Source organism: Toxotes jaculatrix, chromosome 3, assembly GCF_017976425.1.
Source record: "Toxotes jaculatrix isolate fToxJac2 chromosome 3, fToxJac2.pri, whole genome shotgun sequence".
Taxonomy (NCBI): Eukaryota; Metazoa; Chordata; class Actinopteri; family Toxotidae; genus Toxotes; species Toxotes jaculatrix.
The window spans coordinates 24,210,364-24,229,099 of record NC_054396.1 but is presented as its reverse complement, the minus strand read 5'-3'; the positions used below and the strand labels follow the sequence as shown (position 1 = coordinate 24,229,099).

Sequence of the window (18,736 nt, the reverse complement as noted above, 5' to 3'; positions counted from 1 at the left end):
CACTTTAAGATCTAGCTTGATGCCTGATGTCTGACTCAATCAGCGGCAAACGCAAAATCTCTCGCTATGATATCAAAAAAGTCCTCATCACTGCATCCTCTTACCTTCTGACTTATTTAGTCATGGTTCTTTCCCTGCTCCGTGCACTTGTGTCCATCCTGCTCTGAGGTTTTCAGACTCTTCAGGAGGACTGGCTCTGTCCCATAGTGAGGATCAGAGGACGGGAGGATCCCAAAGCCTGACCTTATTCAGACTGACAGCTGGGGTAATCAGGTTACTGACGCACTGGGTGGCTGCTCCATTTTAAAGGAGGGGGAGACGGGATTCCTCCTTTGCTGTCTGTGTGTGTGTCTGAGAGTGTGTTTGTGCAGGAGACTGAGGTTACTGAGTTGAGCTCAGTTTTGTTGTTGTAGGGCAGACATGTGGAAATAGCATTTCAGACCTTTGTTGAACCAGCATGGAGTGTCCCATAAACTGCCACACACATCTATCTGTCTTTCCATCTAGAACACTTCTTGGCCCAAGCCTGTCAATGACCTGAAGTGTAGCAGAGAACGTAAGATGTTCTTCTGGATGCTTTTTCTTTTTTTTCCTCAAAAAATTCTGCCTGACCCAGAGATTCATCTCTAATAGACTTCCATGCACACATTTTACGGTCACAAATCCAGTGGAGGCTAAAGTGGTGACACTTCACGGAGGCAAAACACTGATTTTGATGCCAAAATCATTAGATTACATTGATTTTCACTACTTTTCTGTGATATATTTGAAGGAAAATATCTCAATGATATAATTTACCAAACCATAAATGCCATGAAGTGTTTTTATTGTATTGTTTCACTTGGTTGTGTATGGGAAATATGAACTCTTGGGATTTGTAGAGGTTTGAAAAAATAAAGATAGGAAATACTGATGATATGGGAGGAGTGTAGAAAAGATTTCACACACTCTATGCTATTCATGACTCTTTTCAAAGGGATCTGATGCTGACAAAAGGGTCTCTTGTGAGGCATCTTTAGCATTCACAGGCAACCGTGTCCATGCACAGCGCGCCTCTGTGCCCTGTGCCCTCAATCAGCCAAGTTCCTTGCATGCTCACCTCTTCCCTATGGGCAGCGCTGGTATGTGCATGACAGAAAAGATAACATCCTTCGCTCGCCAAGGACGGTTCACACAGTCGCACACTGCTTAACTGGCAATAACAGAAGTCATATCTAATGAAGCACGTAGAATTGCACATCTAATGATCTCTATGACGGTGATGAGGATTAAACAGTTTAAGTTATCCACATCTTCTGCGCCATTTTAAACAATAGAGGCTCTGGAATTCAACATGTTTCAAGATAATGATGTCTTCACGGCATATTAGAGCGACTAAAATAAAACATGCATCCCCTCCTTCAGCTGGCTGGCTGCTGAGCCTCAGGCTAAAGACAGTGGTGACTCATGAACACTCTTCTCCAACAAAGACATGCACACTGTGCAAGTCACAGAGAGGCAGCGCGTACAGTAAACACACACACTGGAGCATGGTGTGTGTATGTGTGTATGTGTTGTGTGCTCTCTGACACACGGACGCCTTTTCAGGATTCTTGATTCTGTTTGTGACATTCTTTCCATTTGCTGTATGTGTCCCCAGGTCCACAATTGACAATTTTAATAACACTGCGCAACTTCTAAAATCAGTTTTTGCACCACTCCAGCCTATAAATCATTATCCTTCTCTGCAATTTGGTGCCCTGCAGTTCCCACCTAATCAGACGGCATTACGCAGGCGGAGAATGAGGCCACTGGGTAAAGGTCTCATAAAGTTAATCAACCTAGGATGCTATTGCCTTTAGATAGGCTGTCTAGCCTCAAACAAATCTGCCAATTGCAACAAAGCCCCAAATCAGCTTCTCATGAACACCACAAAATGTGCTGTACAATTCCCCATATGCTTGGGAATCTACAGACCCAAATGACAGTCATTTGGTTCATTCTCTGAAATCCCACTGCACTGTGTTTGGCTTGTTCCCCTTAGAGAATATGAGAGGACGTTAACCCGAGAGTCACAGACAAGAATGCTCTGATGCTAACCTTTGGGGTCAGCTGTTCCCCAAGGCAGCAGGGATGCCATTCAACCCAAGATATCGTTTTCAGAGCCCCGAAATGTGGGAATTCATGCTGTTCATCACTGGACAAGCAAAACACCCTCCCCCCACACACACACACGGAAATAAAAGATAGAAGATCAAGTTATGCTCAGAAGACTATAAATAAACAGATCAATTACAGGGCAACAGCATACACTGTATGCATATTTTGAAATAACCCAAAACAAATTCAATATCCAGGCAGTGAAAGTCATGTTATTTGCATTATTTTAGAGCTCTCGAGCACAGGTGTCTCACTTTGTAATCGCACTCTTCAAACATTGCTTGGTTGTAAAAGTTACTTCAAAGTCGAGGTAAAAAATAAATCACTTCAGCAGAGGCAACAGCAAAACTACCTGCTGATAGCTCAGAATGGCTAAAGATGAGACTCCTGTGAAAGCTTTCCAGCAGACATGGACAGAGCTGACCTCTCTGCAGGGAAATGGGAGGGCAAGTGTGCATGGCTGAGTTAAGACGTAGCGCTGGATATCCATCAGCGTTAGAGAAGGGGAGCGAGAAATAGACACTGGAGGGCAGAGATAGCATCTTTTCTTAGCGCCTATCTGGGTTTAGTTGGTAATCTCACTGGGTTATTCTGTGAATTTCCCCAAATACCCTCTTATCAATAGCATCTCCAGCATCTGTAGATTATGGGAAAATTGACAATTCTCTGGCATTTTTAACCACACGAGCAGCATTTCTCAAGGTATGGCAACGTGGTATATATTATGGTTGTTTTGCCTTTAATTGACAGTCAGTTGAAAGAGACAGGAAAACATCAGGGGACGACATGCAGAAAACGGCCCTGGCTAGATTCTAGCCTGGACCATTGTGGTAAAGACAGTGTCTTAATGGTATGGGCCTAACCAGGTGAGCCACTGGTACACCCCTGGTTGGTTGGTTTTTGAAGGAAGAGTCTCAACAGCTGGGCTGCCACGAAATTAGGTATGAAATATCTGTGGTCCCCAGAGAAAAATCCTGCTGACTTTTGTAATAACTTTCACAATCCCCTGACCTTTCATCTGGTGCCATCATTGGGTTGGCATTTCAATTTGTCCAAATGTTAGCATGCTAACAGGCTCCACTGAGATGGTTAACATGGTAAACAATGTACCACCTAAAGATCAGCATGTTAGAAATGTCATTGTTAGTGTGTTAGGATGAAATAGTGAGGTTCAGTTTTATGTTCATACTCTGATTTGTTGTTATTTCTGTTAGTCTATGTCTCACATTTTTAGGTTAATGTCAGTTCTATTATGCTGATGCACAGTATTATGTTTTCTTTATTTCCTTATTTCTTCGTTTAAAATAACTCCCATATAAGCAAGTAGTAGTAGTCGGAGGTCTCCAGCAGGGGGAGTCTAGAGCTGCAGAGCTTGGTGAGCGGGCGCATCGGTCCCTCTCTTAAATTAATAGAGTTGTGAGCAGAGGAAAGAGCTTGGGGGGGATTTTTTTTTGTACCACAACCGTTTTGGTGTTATTTAGACTTAAAATTCTTACATAAATTGGGGCGTGGTTACGTTGAGTGACAGCTCCATAGACAGGCGCTGGCAGTTAGCTCTTTGCTAAAGCACCGGCTGGGCTAGGCGGCTACACCCAGAGGCTTCCGGCTACCTCCAGCGGTTGACCGGTGCTGCAGTGTCCGTGTTTGTTTGCCAATGTTTGGATAGGTTTTTGGGACAATACGGCTTGTTGTAGTGTGGACTGTACTAACCGACCGTCGAAGGAGTCTGTGTTGCAGTTTTTTCGGTAAGTAAATTTATCACTATTTTACCTGGATGTTTGCACTAATTAGCATGTATTAGCATATTTTAGCGCTGGCTTATGACTTAATTGCCGATTCATGGTCGCTGCTGACACAGATAGAGGACCGGAGCAGCTAATGTTAGGAATGCTGTTGCGGTGTGTTCCGTGCTCTCAGAGTCCGTTTATTGCGGGAATACTGGGCTATAATTTTTATTTCGTCTCATTTTTCTGTCTAAAAAGTCCGACGCTGCATGGACAAGCAGCTCCGTCAGTAAGCGGCTGCTGTAACTATAAGTGGCTAGTGGATGGAGGCAGCGGTGAAAGCCGGTAAATATTAAATATTGCTCCGAGCTAAGTGGGCGGGTTCTCGGCCGGCTAACCTCGGCTGACCCGTAGAATAATCGCCTCTCCGCCAAATATGGAAAGTACACTCTCACTAAAATCCAAGATGGCGCAGCTCATGGTTTGGTCACAAAACGGACTCCCCGAAACCAATGGTTGACGTCACGGGTGCGTCCATGTCTTATAGTCTTTGGTCTGCTCATCTTTCTATTAAACATCCCCCTTTCCAGGTATGGATGGTTAATAAGGATTTACTGATGGACGAATGTGTTCTGTTAATGTGTAGCATTGGTTGTGAAAGTGTTTCTGTGAGTGAATGGTTGTATTTGCTGTTGAGTGGAAGTTTGAAAGATGCTAATCGCGATGCTAACCGCGATGTAGCGCGGGGTTTTATGTTTCACATATTTGTATTGCTGTGCTATATTGTATGGAGTTTGTATTAAAAAAACATACAGAGTTGTGAGCAGAGGAAAGGGCGTGTCTGCTCATCTTTCTATTAAACATCCCCCTTTCCAGGGCATTTACACATGCACCTCAGGGCACTGCTGTGCCTCAAGTACAGCCTCACAGAGCTGCTAGCATGGCTGAAGACTCTTGGGCTTGTTTAGTTGTAATTCTCCTTTGGAGTATGAGATAGAAATATTCATAAAACAGAGTTCATCTTGTCCTGTGGCAGCTTGTTTGAACACTATCGTTACAATAAAAGACAGTTTTCTAAGCTGAAAATGCTTTAGAAGGCACTTTACCCTCTAACTGCAGGGGCAGTCACACAGTGGCATACATCGCTTCTATTACTAATCGTGTTCCTAGTGTGAAGGCGACTGGATAAACAGGATGTGATCTGAATCTGAAGGCTTGACAAAGTGGTGACAGTTGGTAGATACCTTCGAATGAGATGCGTTGTTATGAAAATGTAAAATAGAGAGCGATCAGTCCTGAGCAGGACATTCTGGTGTTTTTGATGAGTGTTCTCACCTTCAAAACAAAAAAGGTTGATAGTGACGTTACTGCAGCATTTACACTGCACCCTTTGCAAAAAGGAAAAAAAATTCGGTCTAGTGTGATAAGGCATTGCTCCCTCTTTTCTGTCATGCTGCGTGGCATCATGTCCCACAACAACTGCTGCTGGCCACATAAGGGTAAAGATAAATTTAACAGATAAATTTAGCATGCTGGAAAGATCAGAATCAAAGTGCACCGTGGAATCCAACTGTAGTTCCATCATTTGTATGTAAGATACAAGGAACGATGGCATGATATCCTGAGTGCAAGAGGGATGTGTGTGCATGCAGGTCTCCAGCGTATTTGTGTGTGCACACGTATGTGTACGTATGCATGCAGGGATAAATGTTTGTGTTGAAGTCAGAGGCATGCAGAGCTTCCTGTGTTAGGTTAATGCTCTCTGTGGTGCTTTCAGTGAAAACAATGGGCACAGCTCCATGTTTCTGAATTTCCCATCAGGGGAGGGTGGGGGGAGCTGGCGATGACAATGGCCCCTGACAGATTATACATAGTCCCTGTTCTATAGCGGTTGGCCCAAAATTTTGAAGGTAGAAAAAGGTGCAAAAACGTTCAGTTTAATCTAATAACTTAGAATCCACCACATCTTATCAGAGGTACATGGGGGGAGAACGAAGAAGGGACACATTTAAATTCAGAGGGAAGAAAGGACAAAGGGAATAAGCGAGAAAAAGATGCAGGGGGCACAGAGGAGAGCAGGTAGAGCAAGGATGAGAAGGCAGGGTAATTAATCCACAGATAATGCTGACGGTTCACAGCCAGGTCACTCTCAGTGTAACACCGCCGTAATAGCTGCCCTTGACAAGCTCCATATCCTGAGAATACTGGAGATATATGTCTTAATGATTGTAATGATATTGGCAGTCATGAATCAATTAGACATGCTTAATACATTCAGCCGAGAGTCAAGAAATTTATTGTCAAGGAAGTGACACTACTCAGACAATCCACTTCCATTATGCGACGGCTCACATAGCACTTTTGAGGGAAAACAGTTGAAGAAGGAAAATCCAGCATTTGCACATACTCAACGAATAAAATACTACAGGAACGTCTCTCTGCGATCACTCTGCTCTCCCTGCTGCACAAACCCCTGCCTACTGTCTTTTATGTGCAAAAAGTTTATTGCTATGGCTAAATCTGCCTTCATCTTTAGATACACAGCGCTTAGCCAAAGGCTTTTAGCCTTTTTAACTTTTGGACATCAAAGAATTTTAGAGAGTAAGAATCCTTTCCTTCCTTAAAAATAGACTCTGCCCTTGACTCTATATTGAGCATATTTTTAGAAGCAATTTTACTCGTTGCTGAAGTAAAAGGCAAGACAACACTCAGTATTCAGTCCTGGCTGGCTGTTAAGGCTACGTCAGATTTAAAATGACGTCGGGTTTTTGTATTGGCCTGCATTCAACCTGGTCATTTTTATTTTTGGAAAGAGAAAATGTCCTTACTCTTTTGAATATACGTTATTTCTTTATCTTGTAAACTTCATTCAGCATTAACTGTGAATCTGGTAATGAAGAAGAGAGAGAAGCACGACTTCAACTATGTGACTCCTCCAACGGCCAACAGAAAAATGTCAGTGGATCCTCAGAAAAGGAATAAAAATGTGTCAGGAAATGGTTTGGGTTTTATTTTAGGGTTTGAATTAGTTTATTTAGTAAAGAGCTGACAAACTCAAATCTTTGACAAAAGAAGGAAGCAAAGAAAGCACAATAACCAACAGCGGAAAGCTGTCAGAATACCTTGATAAAAACAGGTTTTGCTCATTTGTTTTTTCTCAGTCCTTGTGTTAAACACCATTACATGCATGAATGAGATGGCAACAGATGATGGGTTTTTCAATTCCACCTAGGGAGCATACTGAGTGACAGAAGGAAACAACAGAAATATCTGTAGGGTAGATAAGCAGAAAGACACTTGCAAAGACGATTGCAAAGACAGCTTCCCGATAGAAACAATTCACAATACTTGGCAGAGGCAGTTTCGCGTACGCCTCTGAGGCTGGAAAAGAGGTGATTTGTGAAACTTCTCGCTGTTTGCATGTAATCTTTCATGATCATTTTAGACAGAACTGCAGATTGTGCACTCTCTCTCTTCTGGATTCATCGTGTTGTGCGTTTGTGTGCAAGTGAAAAGGGCTGAGCTGGAATGTTTTAAGATTGTTCATGCTGCTCCTGACGAGAAGAACGGCAGAGAGAACATGAGCAGGAGGTACAAGGCTCCATCTTCATTTCCTTGTTGCCTGCACAGCAATAACAACTCGTGTCTTATTCTGTTTAAACTCAGAAATTGATGACTCCATTTGGAACTGCTGTACATATTAACATTTTCTGTATTTAAGTAGAAAGTACAGAAGCAGCCAAGTTGAGAACAAAGGGCTTAAAGTTTTCAGGGTGGCTGGCAGACAGCATAATAGATACGAAGGTTGTATGTCCTTCATTTATGCCTTTTTAGGCTGATTATTTTACTCTGCACTCTGCTTTTGAAAAATCTTCACAGAACAGGGGAAAATGCAGAATAAACTTTATTTTGATAATCTGTTATGTTGAAATCAGTACATTCATCTGTATTTAAATACAGTCAAATATGAGATTTAAAGTTGGTTTACGACACCAAATCAACAAGAGTTAAAAACTGAGATGACAGTTACCCGGGGGAAAATTAAAGCTAGCTTGCACTTGATATAGTCACAGTACTGTTCATTTGCCTGGGTTTTTAGCTCTATTTTGTTCGTAGTTACTTTTGTATGCTTTTGTTTGTGCGACTTCTGTATGCTGTGTTTACAGATTATACATTTCCATGGAATGATATTTTTTAAATGATAAAAAACATTTCTGACAGTCCTGTCTGAAGATTTTCTGTTTTAACTCACTGCTTTTTTGGCTCCTTAAGGCTTATAACCTATCACACAAGTTTCAAAGGAGCAGTTGTAGTTTTAGTGGTTCGATCGTTTTTTAAGAGTAGTCTTTAATTTACTGACATAATAACTAAATGTTAATATTCAGCAGTGGCACTTTCCAACTTAAAAGGATAAACTGTGTGTGCATGTTGTTTTGAAGTCATAAAAAAAAAAAAATTAAACTGGGTCAGAGCAAAGGTGCAACAAATCAAGTAAAGCTAAGTAAATAAAAACTTGAGTGGTTCAGGTGAAACTACAACAACATCACATGAACCCAGGGGCAGAATGAGCTTTAAACAAAAATGCAAGAAAATACGATTTTCTGTACGAGAGGCAAAAAAATAATCTTGGTGATGACACATCAGCTACAGGCCGGGGATGCAGAAATTTGCAACTGCTTTTATATGCATGTATGGATAAGAACCATATGTTTGAAGTGATGAGGACCCTGATAAAAAATTCAAGTCCTTTAGTTGGAGGTGAGGTTATATGAAAAATTTATCAAGTCAACTTATTCCAAATTTAGACTTTCAGAATTGGGGAAAACAAAAACACAGAGAGAATATAAAGAGAATATTAGAACCTCATCACCTTCTGTTCGCTTGGACAGTTAATCAGGATAACAACATTCTGGTTTGTCTTAAAGATGATTTGTCATGTAAAATATTTTTGATTAATTTGAATTTACTTCATTACATTAGCACAATATTTGTACTTAATATTATACATATAGCTTTATTTTAAAGTGAGAAGACTTCACTCCTGCTCCATCTTGTAGTGCTGGGCCAGCATAAAACACTGATGTACATATAACACACAGGTGGGGAAGGGGGACTTGAATGAATTTTAGTTTTAAAATCCAATAAAATTCAACAGAACATTTTGATATAGTTATAACCAGTACTTTTGTCTTATTACAGGCCGGTATTTCTAACCGTGTCAGTAAATAGTTGTGCAAATTCTTTGCTGTCCTTTTGACTTTATGAAACTCAGCTGTGAAGTACAAAATGCTTCGGATGCAAATGGTGACAGATGAATATTTAACATGGTTATTTATAAAACATGGCAATGCACAATGCAGTGGAGCAGGTGAAGGAGAATCACTGTCAGTGTCCACAGAGCGTACAGCTGGCTGGTGGCAGGCCGCCACGGGGCGGGCTGAAGACTGTTTATACTGAAGAAGGGTAGTTATGTGTGCTCAAAACATTCAGCCAGAGGCAGTGAGAAATAAATTCTTCAGTCGCATTTAGACTTTTAGATGATGACTTGACACACAGGCTGTTTGTAGGGACTGAACCTTGCTTTCTTGCATTGCAGCGTAGTACTACTCTTCATCTGCTATCCCACTATGCTACATTGCGCCGACAGTAAATCAATCCTGGAGGGAGAAGAAATAATAATTCCATCTTTCTTCCTGGTCACATACAAGGCCCCACTAATCAAATTAGCCTTAATTGAATCTGATTTGATGTCATTCATTTTCTAACCAGGCAGGCGTTGCATTTCAGCATCTTAGTGGAAGAGAATGATTCATTTGTGATCTTGAACAAAGGCAGCCATTGATTTTAAGTCAAAAAAGTACAACAAAGTTTGTGGTGATGTGAAAATATATATAAAGCCACAGCATCTACAGCCGTGTTTTGTACATCAGGTTGGTGAGAGATTAGATGTAAGCTTTGCTTTGTTTTCTCAGATACTGTGGTGTACTACATCTGTATCAGCCCGCAGGCCCATGGGAGCCCCTGCTGACCAACACAACCACTGTTTGAAACAAGCAGATTCAAGAAGCTCTCCCTGAGGCCAAGGAAAATGGATATTGATCTGGAGCCATGACTAAATGGATTAAATTACAGAGTAGTGTTGGTAGCAGGGCAGCAGAAAGAATGAGACAAGAGAGAGGAGGAGGAGAGGAGGTGGAACAGAGATGGAGGGAGAGACAAAAGGGAGGAGGAAAACGAGAGACGGGGGGTATTGAAAGAGTCTACCAAAATCTTTGCCTTGCAAACTGCTTTCTTTCTCTCTGATTCTTTTGATCAATAGCCCACCCAGCAGCCCTGCGCAGTCATCCCCTGTATGCCATAACCCCAAGCATCATCGTGGTCCTCATGCAGTTATGGGAGCCAACTGGCTTGAGAGGAATCGGCAGTCAGGGATTATCATTTTTCATTCAACCGAGGCTGTTGAATGGTAAGAATGCCAAATGCATTCTGGGAGCAAAAGACGATGCATCATCATGAATGCATAACCCAAAACCGATCCTTCAGAGGGTGTATATCTGGGCGGATCTGGCTGACCGTCAATCGCAGTCTAACCTGTTCGGTATAAACAGATAATCAATCAGTAGTCCTCCTTAAGTCTCTCTCCTTCTTGGCCTTGTTGACAGGTCTTTGGGCTGCAGAGAATAGCTTTCTGAGTGCCTCTCCTGTGAGCCCTGAGTGTTGATATTCGGGACATTAATGCGCTCACTTGTATGACAGGAATATCAAAGAGGTGAGTGTGAACTGCACTGTAAAAATGAAAAAGTCAAGTCAATTTCAAGGCAACAATCTTTGATAATAATTTTAAGTCACACGGTTTAATATGATTTCTTAAAGCAGCTACATTAAAGGTCCTTTATTGTAGCTTTAACAGCGAATCACATGACTAAGAGGGGATGAACCCAGAGAGAATGATAACCCGGCTCTGCAGCTCGCTGCAGCTCGATAGAGCTTTAAGCTTATATTTTTACCTGTACTTTTACTGTTTTGAATCGCTCTCGTTGCTCCCATCAGGGTTGTTCACATATAAGCTGCAGAAGGAAGCTGTTTTCAACAACAACAACAACAACAAAAAGCTCTTGGCAACTAGCTGGTCAACAAAGAGGAGCATTTAGCAGCTAAAGAGCCAGAGGTTTCCCTCAGGAAATGATGGAGATCAAAAACAGATCAAAAAGAGAGAGAATATTGGACATACGTTCACCAGGTGAACAGAAATGGGAAGAGGTGTCTGGTACAGCATCAAAAGAATGCTTGTTTCTCCCAAAGGTCACGTCTCCTGCTGTTGTTGGAAATATCGGTGAACAATAGGTTTTTCAAAATCTAATTTTAGTCATTTAACATTCAAAGTATCCCCCCAAGCCCTGCAGTGTCTGTCCATGAGTGGTTCCCCTCGTATAAGATTCATTATAACACATATTTCTTATGATCAGCGCTTGTTTCCTCAACTCCTGAGCTCTAATCATAAACACTTTTCTTCTCTCCACTTCATTCCCTTCAGGGCAACGCTCCACTTCACGGCCAGATTGAATATTCATAAGGACTTCTGATTTCAGATGACACACGGGTATCTGCCTATGCTCGACATATGCATAAAATGTGCATTAACATGGTTTTATTCCTGTCTCAGTGATGTGGAGAGTGGATGTTTATAGGACATTTAATGGAATCCATCCTTTAGAGTGGCCATTAGATTGCCAGTAATCTACCAAAGTCTCTTTGAAGATCACAATTTACAACATGCATGACTGACAGCTACCAAAAGTTATCTGATGTGGTGCACAGCACTGTAACACTTTGGATTGTCTTTGCAGTGCTTTCCCTCCGGTCTACAAGTATATAAATTGGCAAACACAGCATGAAGCATATGGCTATTGCCCCCAACAAATTTGTTTCTTTTTTATATGTGGCCTAGAAATTTCCTAAACCATAAAGCCACAAAAATGTCCTCTGGGAGAATGAGATACAAAGAAATTTGACAGTCCATGGAAGCACATAATCAGTCATCGCACATTGTTCCAGTGTCTTGGTTCTAATTACAAAGTATTGTGACTCTCTAGCTCCATCTGTTGAAACGTTTTCATAATCATGGGCAGACGTTTGTGATCATGGACACAGAAGTTATAGTCCAGCAAGAGGAAAGCACCGTATTATCGCAAGGCATCGTCAACACAAATGTCAGCTGAGATAGTGATTCACTACCAGCCACAGATTCTTATGTAACAGCTGTAATTCTTCAAACATGCTTCACTGAATAAACTAATGAGGGGCTGGGTCATTTGTCTAGTGAAACAATATTTTGAACGCCCATCTGTTTTCTAGATCTGCTTGTGAGATCCAGGATGGGTGGGAGGGTGGTGCTCATCCCAGAATGCATTGGGCGGGGGACAAAGGGTACACCCTGTACAGGTCACCAGTCTATCACAGGGCAAACGCACTTGATAAACACATTCACACCTTCAGGCAGAGAAAACATGTCAGATTCACTCAGGAGAACCCCAGGTGGCTGTGCTGGGTTCAAACTCAGGAGCTTTTTACTGTCCAGGGTCAGTGCTAACCTTGCCAGGCAAGAATAATCTTCCTAATATTTTCAGAATGATTAGGTTTGTATAAAATGACAAAAGCAGGATGTATCAGTAAAACATTACAAAATTATGAATCAGACTGAAATCCAGAGTCGGGATGCGGGCAGGGAAGTCTCTGCAGACCCCTCACACCCCGGACACAAACATTTCCAACAACTCCTGCCCTCTGGTACAGGCTACAGAACACAGTACACCAAAACAGCCCGAGACAAGAACAGTCTCTTCCCACATCCCACTGCGCCGATGAACTCTTAATCAGTCATGTAATATCTGAAACAATCCCTGTGCAATAACCCTGCAATACTAAAACATCAGCTGGAACTACAGATTTTATTTATATTAGCTTACAACCCACTCTGCGAAGTAACATGTCACATATAAATACTAGTAGGTTGTAAACTGTACATATATACACTGACTGAATACAACTGAATATGTATAGAAAGTAACTTATTACGCAACATTTCTAAGTCTTCCACATCTGGCACCATTTGTATCCTTGTGTACAACTTATAGAAACTGTTGGATTTGACATTGTATGTTGTTGTTTTATGTATCTATCTATTCATTTATATAGTTTTATCAAATAGTCATCAACTTTCACGCACAGAAAAGTAAAATGTTTGTGTATCTTTGTTCAGCTTTGTGTCCATGTGTATCTTCCTGATCATTGTTATTGATCCTGTGTGTAAGCAACACTCAGAGCCATTATAAACTGGAGTCAGATTCTATGTATGTGCAAACATACTTAGCCAGTAAACCTGATCCTGAATCTTTTAATAGAGTGGAAACAATTTCAAAAGCAGAACAGGGACCGTTCTGAGTGCATCAGATTTATGCAGTTGTTTGACTCTCCTCTTAGTCTTGTTGCTCTGGACAGGACACTTTACCCTGTTATTCTTATTGGTACACAGTTTTATGACATAAGATATTTAAAAACTTACATTAGCCAGAACAACTGTAAACACCCCCGTTAGTGAAGGTTAAAATTGAGCTTTGTTGACATGGACAACAATCAAAGAGAAGCAGGTTTGAAATCCCGATTTTATTTCTCAAAGCAATGTAATGAAATACAACAAAAACATGTCAAGACCTAAAACAAAGGAAAAATATAGTAACAAATAATAACAAAATAATCAAAAATGCTCTTTAAATGTGTGTTGAACAGTATGTCAGAGGAGATGTTTCAGTCTTGATGTTTAATTAAAAATGTCTTTAAAATAGGGATCTGAAATTAATTCTGATGATGTGAATAGTAATAAATACCAAGACTCAACCAGAAAATAAAGTAATTATACAAAAATGATATAATTACTTCAGGGGCTTTAGTTTCAGGACTGAAGACATCGGACATTTGAGAATTTACAAGGTCACATTGATAAACCCAAGTGTTAAACCAAGTGTCCTCACTAGACCGCGTCTGTTCATGCCAACAGAGAACGAAGAAGATCCGCGCGCTCTTATCTGTCTGGACGCATCATCCCCGGCCTGACTGGCATCATCATCGGCCGAGGGTGACGCATCATGTGTGGCGGTCCAGGCATCATCTGCATGGGTCCTCCCATCGGCGGCCTCATGCCTCCTAAAGGTAACAGTGAAAGAACACACAGCTTAGGTACTGACGTATGAGTCAGAGTCACATCACTGCATTTAAAACTTCAGATGTCATTTACAAACCTGGTTAAGATCGCGCTCTTTGATCTGATATTAAATGGGACAGATGTGGATATATCTCCTTTGGTTTTCTGATTCTGTGCAAACTCAGGTTTGATTGGCTTAACCATAACTAACAATTTTTTTTTTGTGCTCCTGTCCTCTCTCGTCCTGACTGGTCTTTTACAGTCTGATAGCCCATTTATGTCTCTACACATTAAATAACATTACTTGCATCTTCAGAACCTGTTTTCCTTTTTATCAGTGTGTGAGCAGTTTTTCTATGAATGGCGCTTTTTTTGTGACAACAGGGAACAGAATTACAGGGTAGCTCTGCAACTAATGATCGTTTTCATTCTCGATCTTAATCTGATGAATATTTTTTCAATTAACTGTTTTGTCTGTAAAATGTCAGAAAATAGAGAAAAATGTCTGCTTCTGGTGACATATTCAAATTGCTTGTTTTATTCAACAAACAGTCCAAAATCCCAGAAATGTTGTGTGTTAGCACATACGACAATGAAAAGCATCAAACCCTCGCTCCTCAGCAGCTGGAAGCAAGAAATATTTGGCCTTTTGGCCTTGACTAATCGATTAACTGACAATTGTAGCAGCTCTGTTACAGGGCATCAAAAAAACTGGCTTGTGTGAAATAACTTTAATTACCCATAACGTTTTGTCACTAGGAGGACCTTTAAATTTAACATTACACCATTTAGAAAGGAGTGGAGCTCTGTCAAAGAAATGTGTGTCTTACCTGGTCCACCAGGCATCATCCCATGTGGTGGAGGCCCCATCATGGGCATCATAGGAGGACCTCCCATAGGGGGTGTTGGCAGCATGCCTGGGCGAGGAGGACCGCCTGTATTACAAACATCAAATGTTAGTGTACAGTCAATGTGAAGACCAAGTACTGTCTATATGTACAATGGATCAGAGCCTTGAGATTTTTTTTTTTATGTTTTAGATCAGAGCATTTCCCTAATGTCTGTTGTTGCCCAGAAAAGACGTCCAACCATCTTTAAAACGGGCTGAAATTTGTTCAAAAGTTTTCCAGATTATAACTTTTATTTTATGTATTTTCGTCAGTATTTGCTGGACAGATTTTTTTTTTTTTACAAGTTAGCTGCCACAGTAATGGCTGCTTGTCAACTTCCGCCTACAACTCAGACCGATCTATATATAACAAAAGAAGACCACTTTTCAAAACATTGCACAACCCACTGGAGTCTACAACTTTTTTTTAATCAAAGTTTGACATATGCTGTCATTATTTGAGACAGTGCGTCATGGCAAATATTTGTGCTTTTTTTTTTTAACCCAGTGCATCTGCAACTTTAGCCACAAGTGATTTGGTATCTATGGCTCTGTCTGTTATCTCCCTTACAGATTGAGTGTTGAGATTTTTACTGTAAAAAGCCAGGGTCCATGTTATAGTAAACTAAATTACAGCAGAGCTGAAAGGCGAAGGACTCACCTGGGGGAGGGCCACCAGGGAACGGTGTGGGCGGGATCTTTCCCTGTTGAAAGGCAGCCGCTGTTGGCAGAAAAGACAAAACATTAACACACAAACAACCATAGAAATATTTCATTTACAGTATCAATTGTATACAGAACACAATCTGGACACATTGCATTTTCATATTTGTGACGAATTAACTTAAGCCTGTTTCATGCTCTATGTATTGAAAACAAACAGCAACACAAAGTGCATACAGGGTCTTTTAACATTTCTGCACATCAAAATACACTATGTGGTCCAAAATCTGTGTTTGGGGTAAAGGTGCTAAACGAAAAGTACACACATAAACATCTGTACTGTTAAGTCTACAAAACAGTTGTTTTACATTCTTGAGGATATGTGGTCTACCATCATCTTTAATTCCTTTTCGTTTCAAAGGAGAGTTTAGTCTGTAAAACATCATTTTACTCCACACTGGACAATACTATGCTCTAGCTTCACATTGGCTTTGCATCTCTTATGTGGATTAGTGGTTTGTAATCTCAGAGGGGGCCCAAAGTAAGCTTGTGTACATAGTACACTATTTAAGCAGAGAGCCTTGGTTATCCCACACACGTGCATAAGCATGCCTTGTGTGGGCTATGTAACAGGCTTTACTCTAACATGAAATGTATTGTCTACATCTCACCAGGACACTAAATATGGAAGTAAAAAGCACGCGGTGTCCACATTAGGAGCATGCACAGTTGAATGCACAACCAGATAACTCATGAGTAATTTATGTTACTTCCACTAGAGGTCACTTTCATATTTGAGTTAAACTTACAGCACACATGAGCGAAGGGTACAGACGGCTGCCTAAAACTCATATTTAAAAGACCCTTAACAGGGTTTTAGTTTTACGTTCAGCAAGATGTTAGTGAAAATTCCCAGTCATCCAGGTTATACAATATTTAGAATATTTCGAAATTCAGCTGCCCTGGAGAACAGATGCATCTTTTGGATGAATGAAATAAGTGTTTTAGAGATTTAGATAGTAAGTGCTGCTTCTTAGTGTTTCTATATTCACTCAGCCATGTTTTCCAACAGAGACAATAGCTTGCTTACTTGTTTTGTCAATCAGGCTCTGTGCTTGCTCCTCCATCCATTTCTGGTAGTAATCTTTCACATTTTCTTTGTGTTTGCGGCCACTGCAGTGGGTCTTCCTCACTGATGGCTAGGGGGGAAATTGAACAAATTTGTGGTTATTAAACAGGAGCAGAACACAACAAAAGTGATTCTGGTATGCTTTTCAACAATTTGATTTCGTACACACAAACACAACTTACCGAATCATGTGTAAGGTAGGTGTCACAGTAATCACAGTAAAACCTGTGGAATGGTAAGAATAAGAAAGAAAGAAATAATGTTAGGTTTTCATAATTTGTATTATTAAATACGCTTTACACACATACAGTTTTGAAACCCATCTGATTGGTCTCTTTTGATTTTATAATCAAAATAGAATATTTTCTATTTTCTTACTTTCCAGGTTATGTATTTTTTTGTGTCCCAGTAACAGAGTCATGGCCAAAATAGCTGCTTGTTTTTAAAATCTTTATTTGATCAGGTAGTCTAACTGAAAATATGGGGTCTCTTTTTCACAAGAGACCTGAGAACAAGAAAACTTTCACAGACAAACACACAATCACCAAGAAGAAGTAAGAAAACAGACACAGCTAATAAAGACATTTATAAGAGTGCTAACAAACACTGCATCATAAAGTTTTAAAATGTCTGAGCTGTTTGAAACACTCTAGTTTGAGGGTAGTTTGTAGTTCGTTCCATTTGAAAGGTGCAAAGTACCTGAAACCAGTTCTGCCAAGATTAGTGGGGATGTAATGGGTTTCCTAAGGTTAAGTAGTTAGGGGACTGTGTAATGTAGTTGTAGGATTTAAATGTGAGTTACTTTTGAAGCTTTAACAGTAAGGAAGGCCATCAAACCTTGTGATACAGAGAACAATGATGAGTAGGGAAACGAAGCATTAGTGATAGAGCATAAAGGCATATGATAAACAGGATTTATTTGCTGAATAAATGTCCATACTTGTACACAGACTGTTGGCTGCACAATAGCTTGAACGAAACAATATAATACTGAACTTACTTAGGCCTTTAACTGAATATCTACAGTCATTTGGCTGTTTATTAGGTACACATGGCTAAAACTAACAAAACGTATCTAATACATTAACAATTAAATGCAGTTGTTCAATTACAACTGAGAAAACGGAATCTGCTGAGGAAGACTGTAATGTGCAGTCGAAAACTCCAGAACATGTGAGCAAATGGATCTTGTTATGTGGTCGTTTTGTCTACTACATTAATGCTGTTTAACCTTACGTCGGCCTGGTAAGTAATAACCGCAGTAATTTCAACTTTAAGTGATAAAAAGATGTAATATCATGACGCTGTGGTCTTTCTTTTGCGGATAAATCGACGTTCACTCCAGAACATAGACAGAGCCCAAACAAAGCTCTTAACAAACCGGTCTGTTTCCGTAAATTTCAACGTTTAATTTACCGTCAGTCTTTACTTAATATAAATACTAACATTAATCGGGTTTGTTTAAAAGTGAAAACCAGAGATTAAGCATAATTAAATGAAATAATACTGAACGTACTTAGGCATGTTTCTCACCGATCTTCATCGAGAGCGCGACTCCGGTGTTACCAACAAATGTTCCTACCGGATATGAGACCCACCTACAGTTGGTTCCGCGTAGAAATCGCGTGGCTGAAAATTGAAAAAACAAAAAACAGTTTTTTTTCTTAAACTCCCGTGTAAGAAACTACACGAAAACATATTTGCAAATAGAACATTTCTATAGACATATAGCCATAAAAATTTTAACAACAAGGCACAAGTTAAATTAAGAACATTTTCTTTGAAAGTGTTTATTTTATTGAAATTAAAGATCCCACTCCATGCATCCCTTCCATGATTTCTTTGGTGGTTTATTTTAAAGGTCCAAACCTACTTATTGCTCCACAAAAGTGAGGCAGAGCATAGTAAGAACACCTCAGTTGAAGAAGTACTTATTAAAAATAGCAATATCTCAATATAAAAATTCTCAATTACAAGTAAAACTCCTGCATTTA

The 18,736-nt window shown here is 40.2% G+C and overlaps 2 protein-coding genes across 3 annotated transcripts in view; both read right to left on the bottom strand.

Annotated features, from left to right (window-relative positions):
• Positions 1-181, bottom strand: part of anks1ab (ankyrin repeat and sterile alpha motif domain containing 1Ab) — a 40,202-nt gene extending 40,021 nt beyond the window's left edge. For both annotated transcript variants that reach the window (XR_005893823.1, XM_041033109.1), the window contains exon 1: positions 105-181. The gene's annotated coding sequence lies outside the window, so the exon portion shown is untranslated. The remainder of the gene's footprint in view (positions 1-104) is intronic.
• Positions 182-13,507: 13,326 nt separating this feature from the next.
• Positions 13,508-18,374, bottom strand: snrpc (small nuclear ribonucleoprotein polypeptide C). The gene is made up of 6 exons (XM_041033029.1): positions 18,259-18,374; positions 16,925-16,967; positions 16,704-16,812; positions 15,612-15,671; positions 14,892-14,996; positions 13,508-14,063 (listed from the first exon to the last, which is right to left on the bottom strand). The coding sequence occupies exons 1-6, from the start codon at positions 18,264-18,266 to the stop codon at positions 13,942-13,944; spliced, it is 447 nt and encodes a 148-aa protein (XP_040888963.1). The 5' UTR covers positions 18,267-18,374; the 3' UTR covers positions 13,508-13,941.
• Between the last annotated feature and the right edge of the window lie 362 nt (positions 18,375-18,736).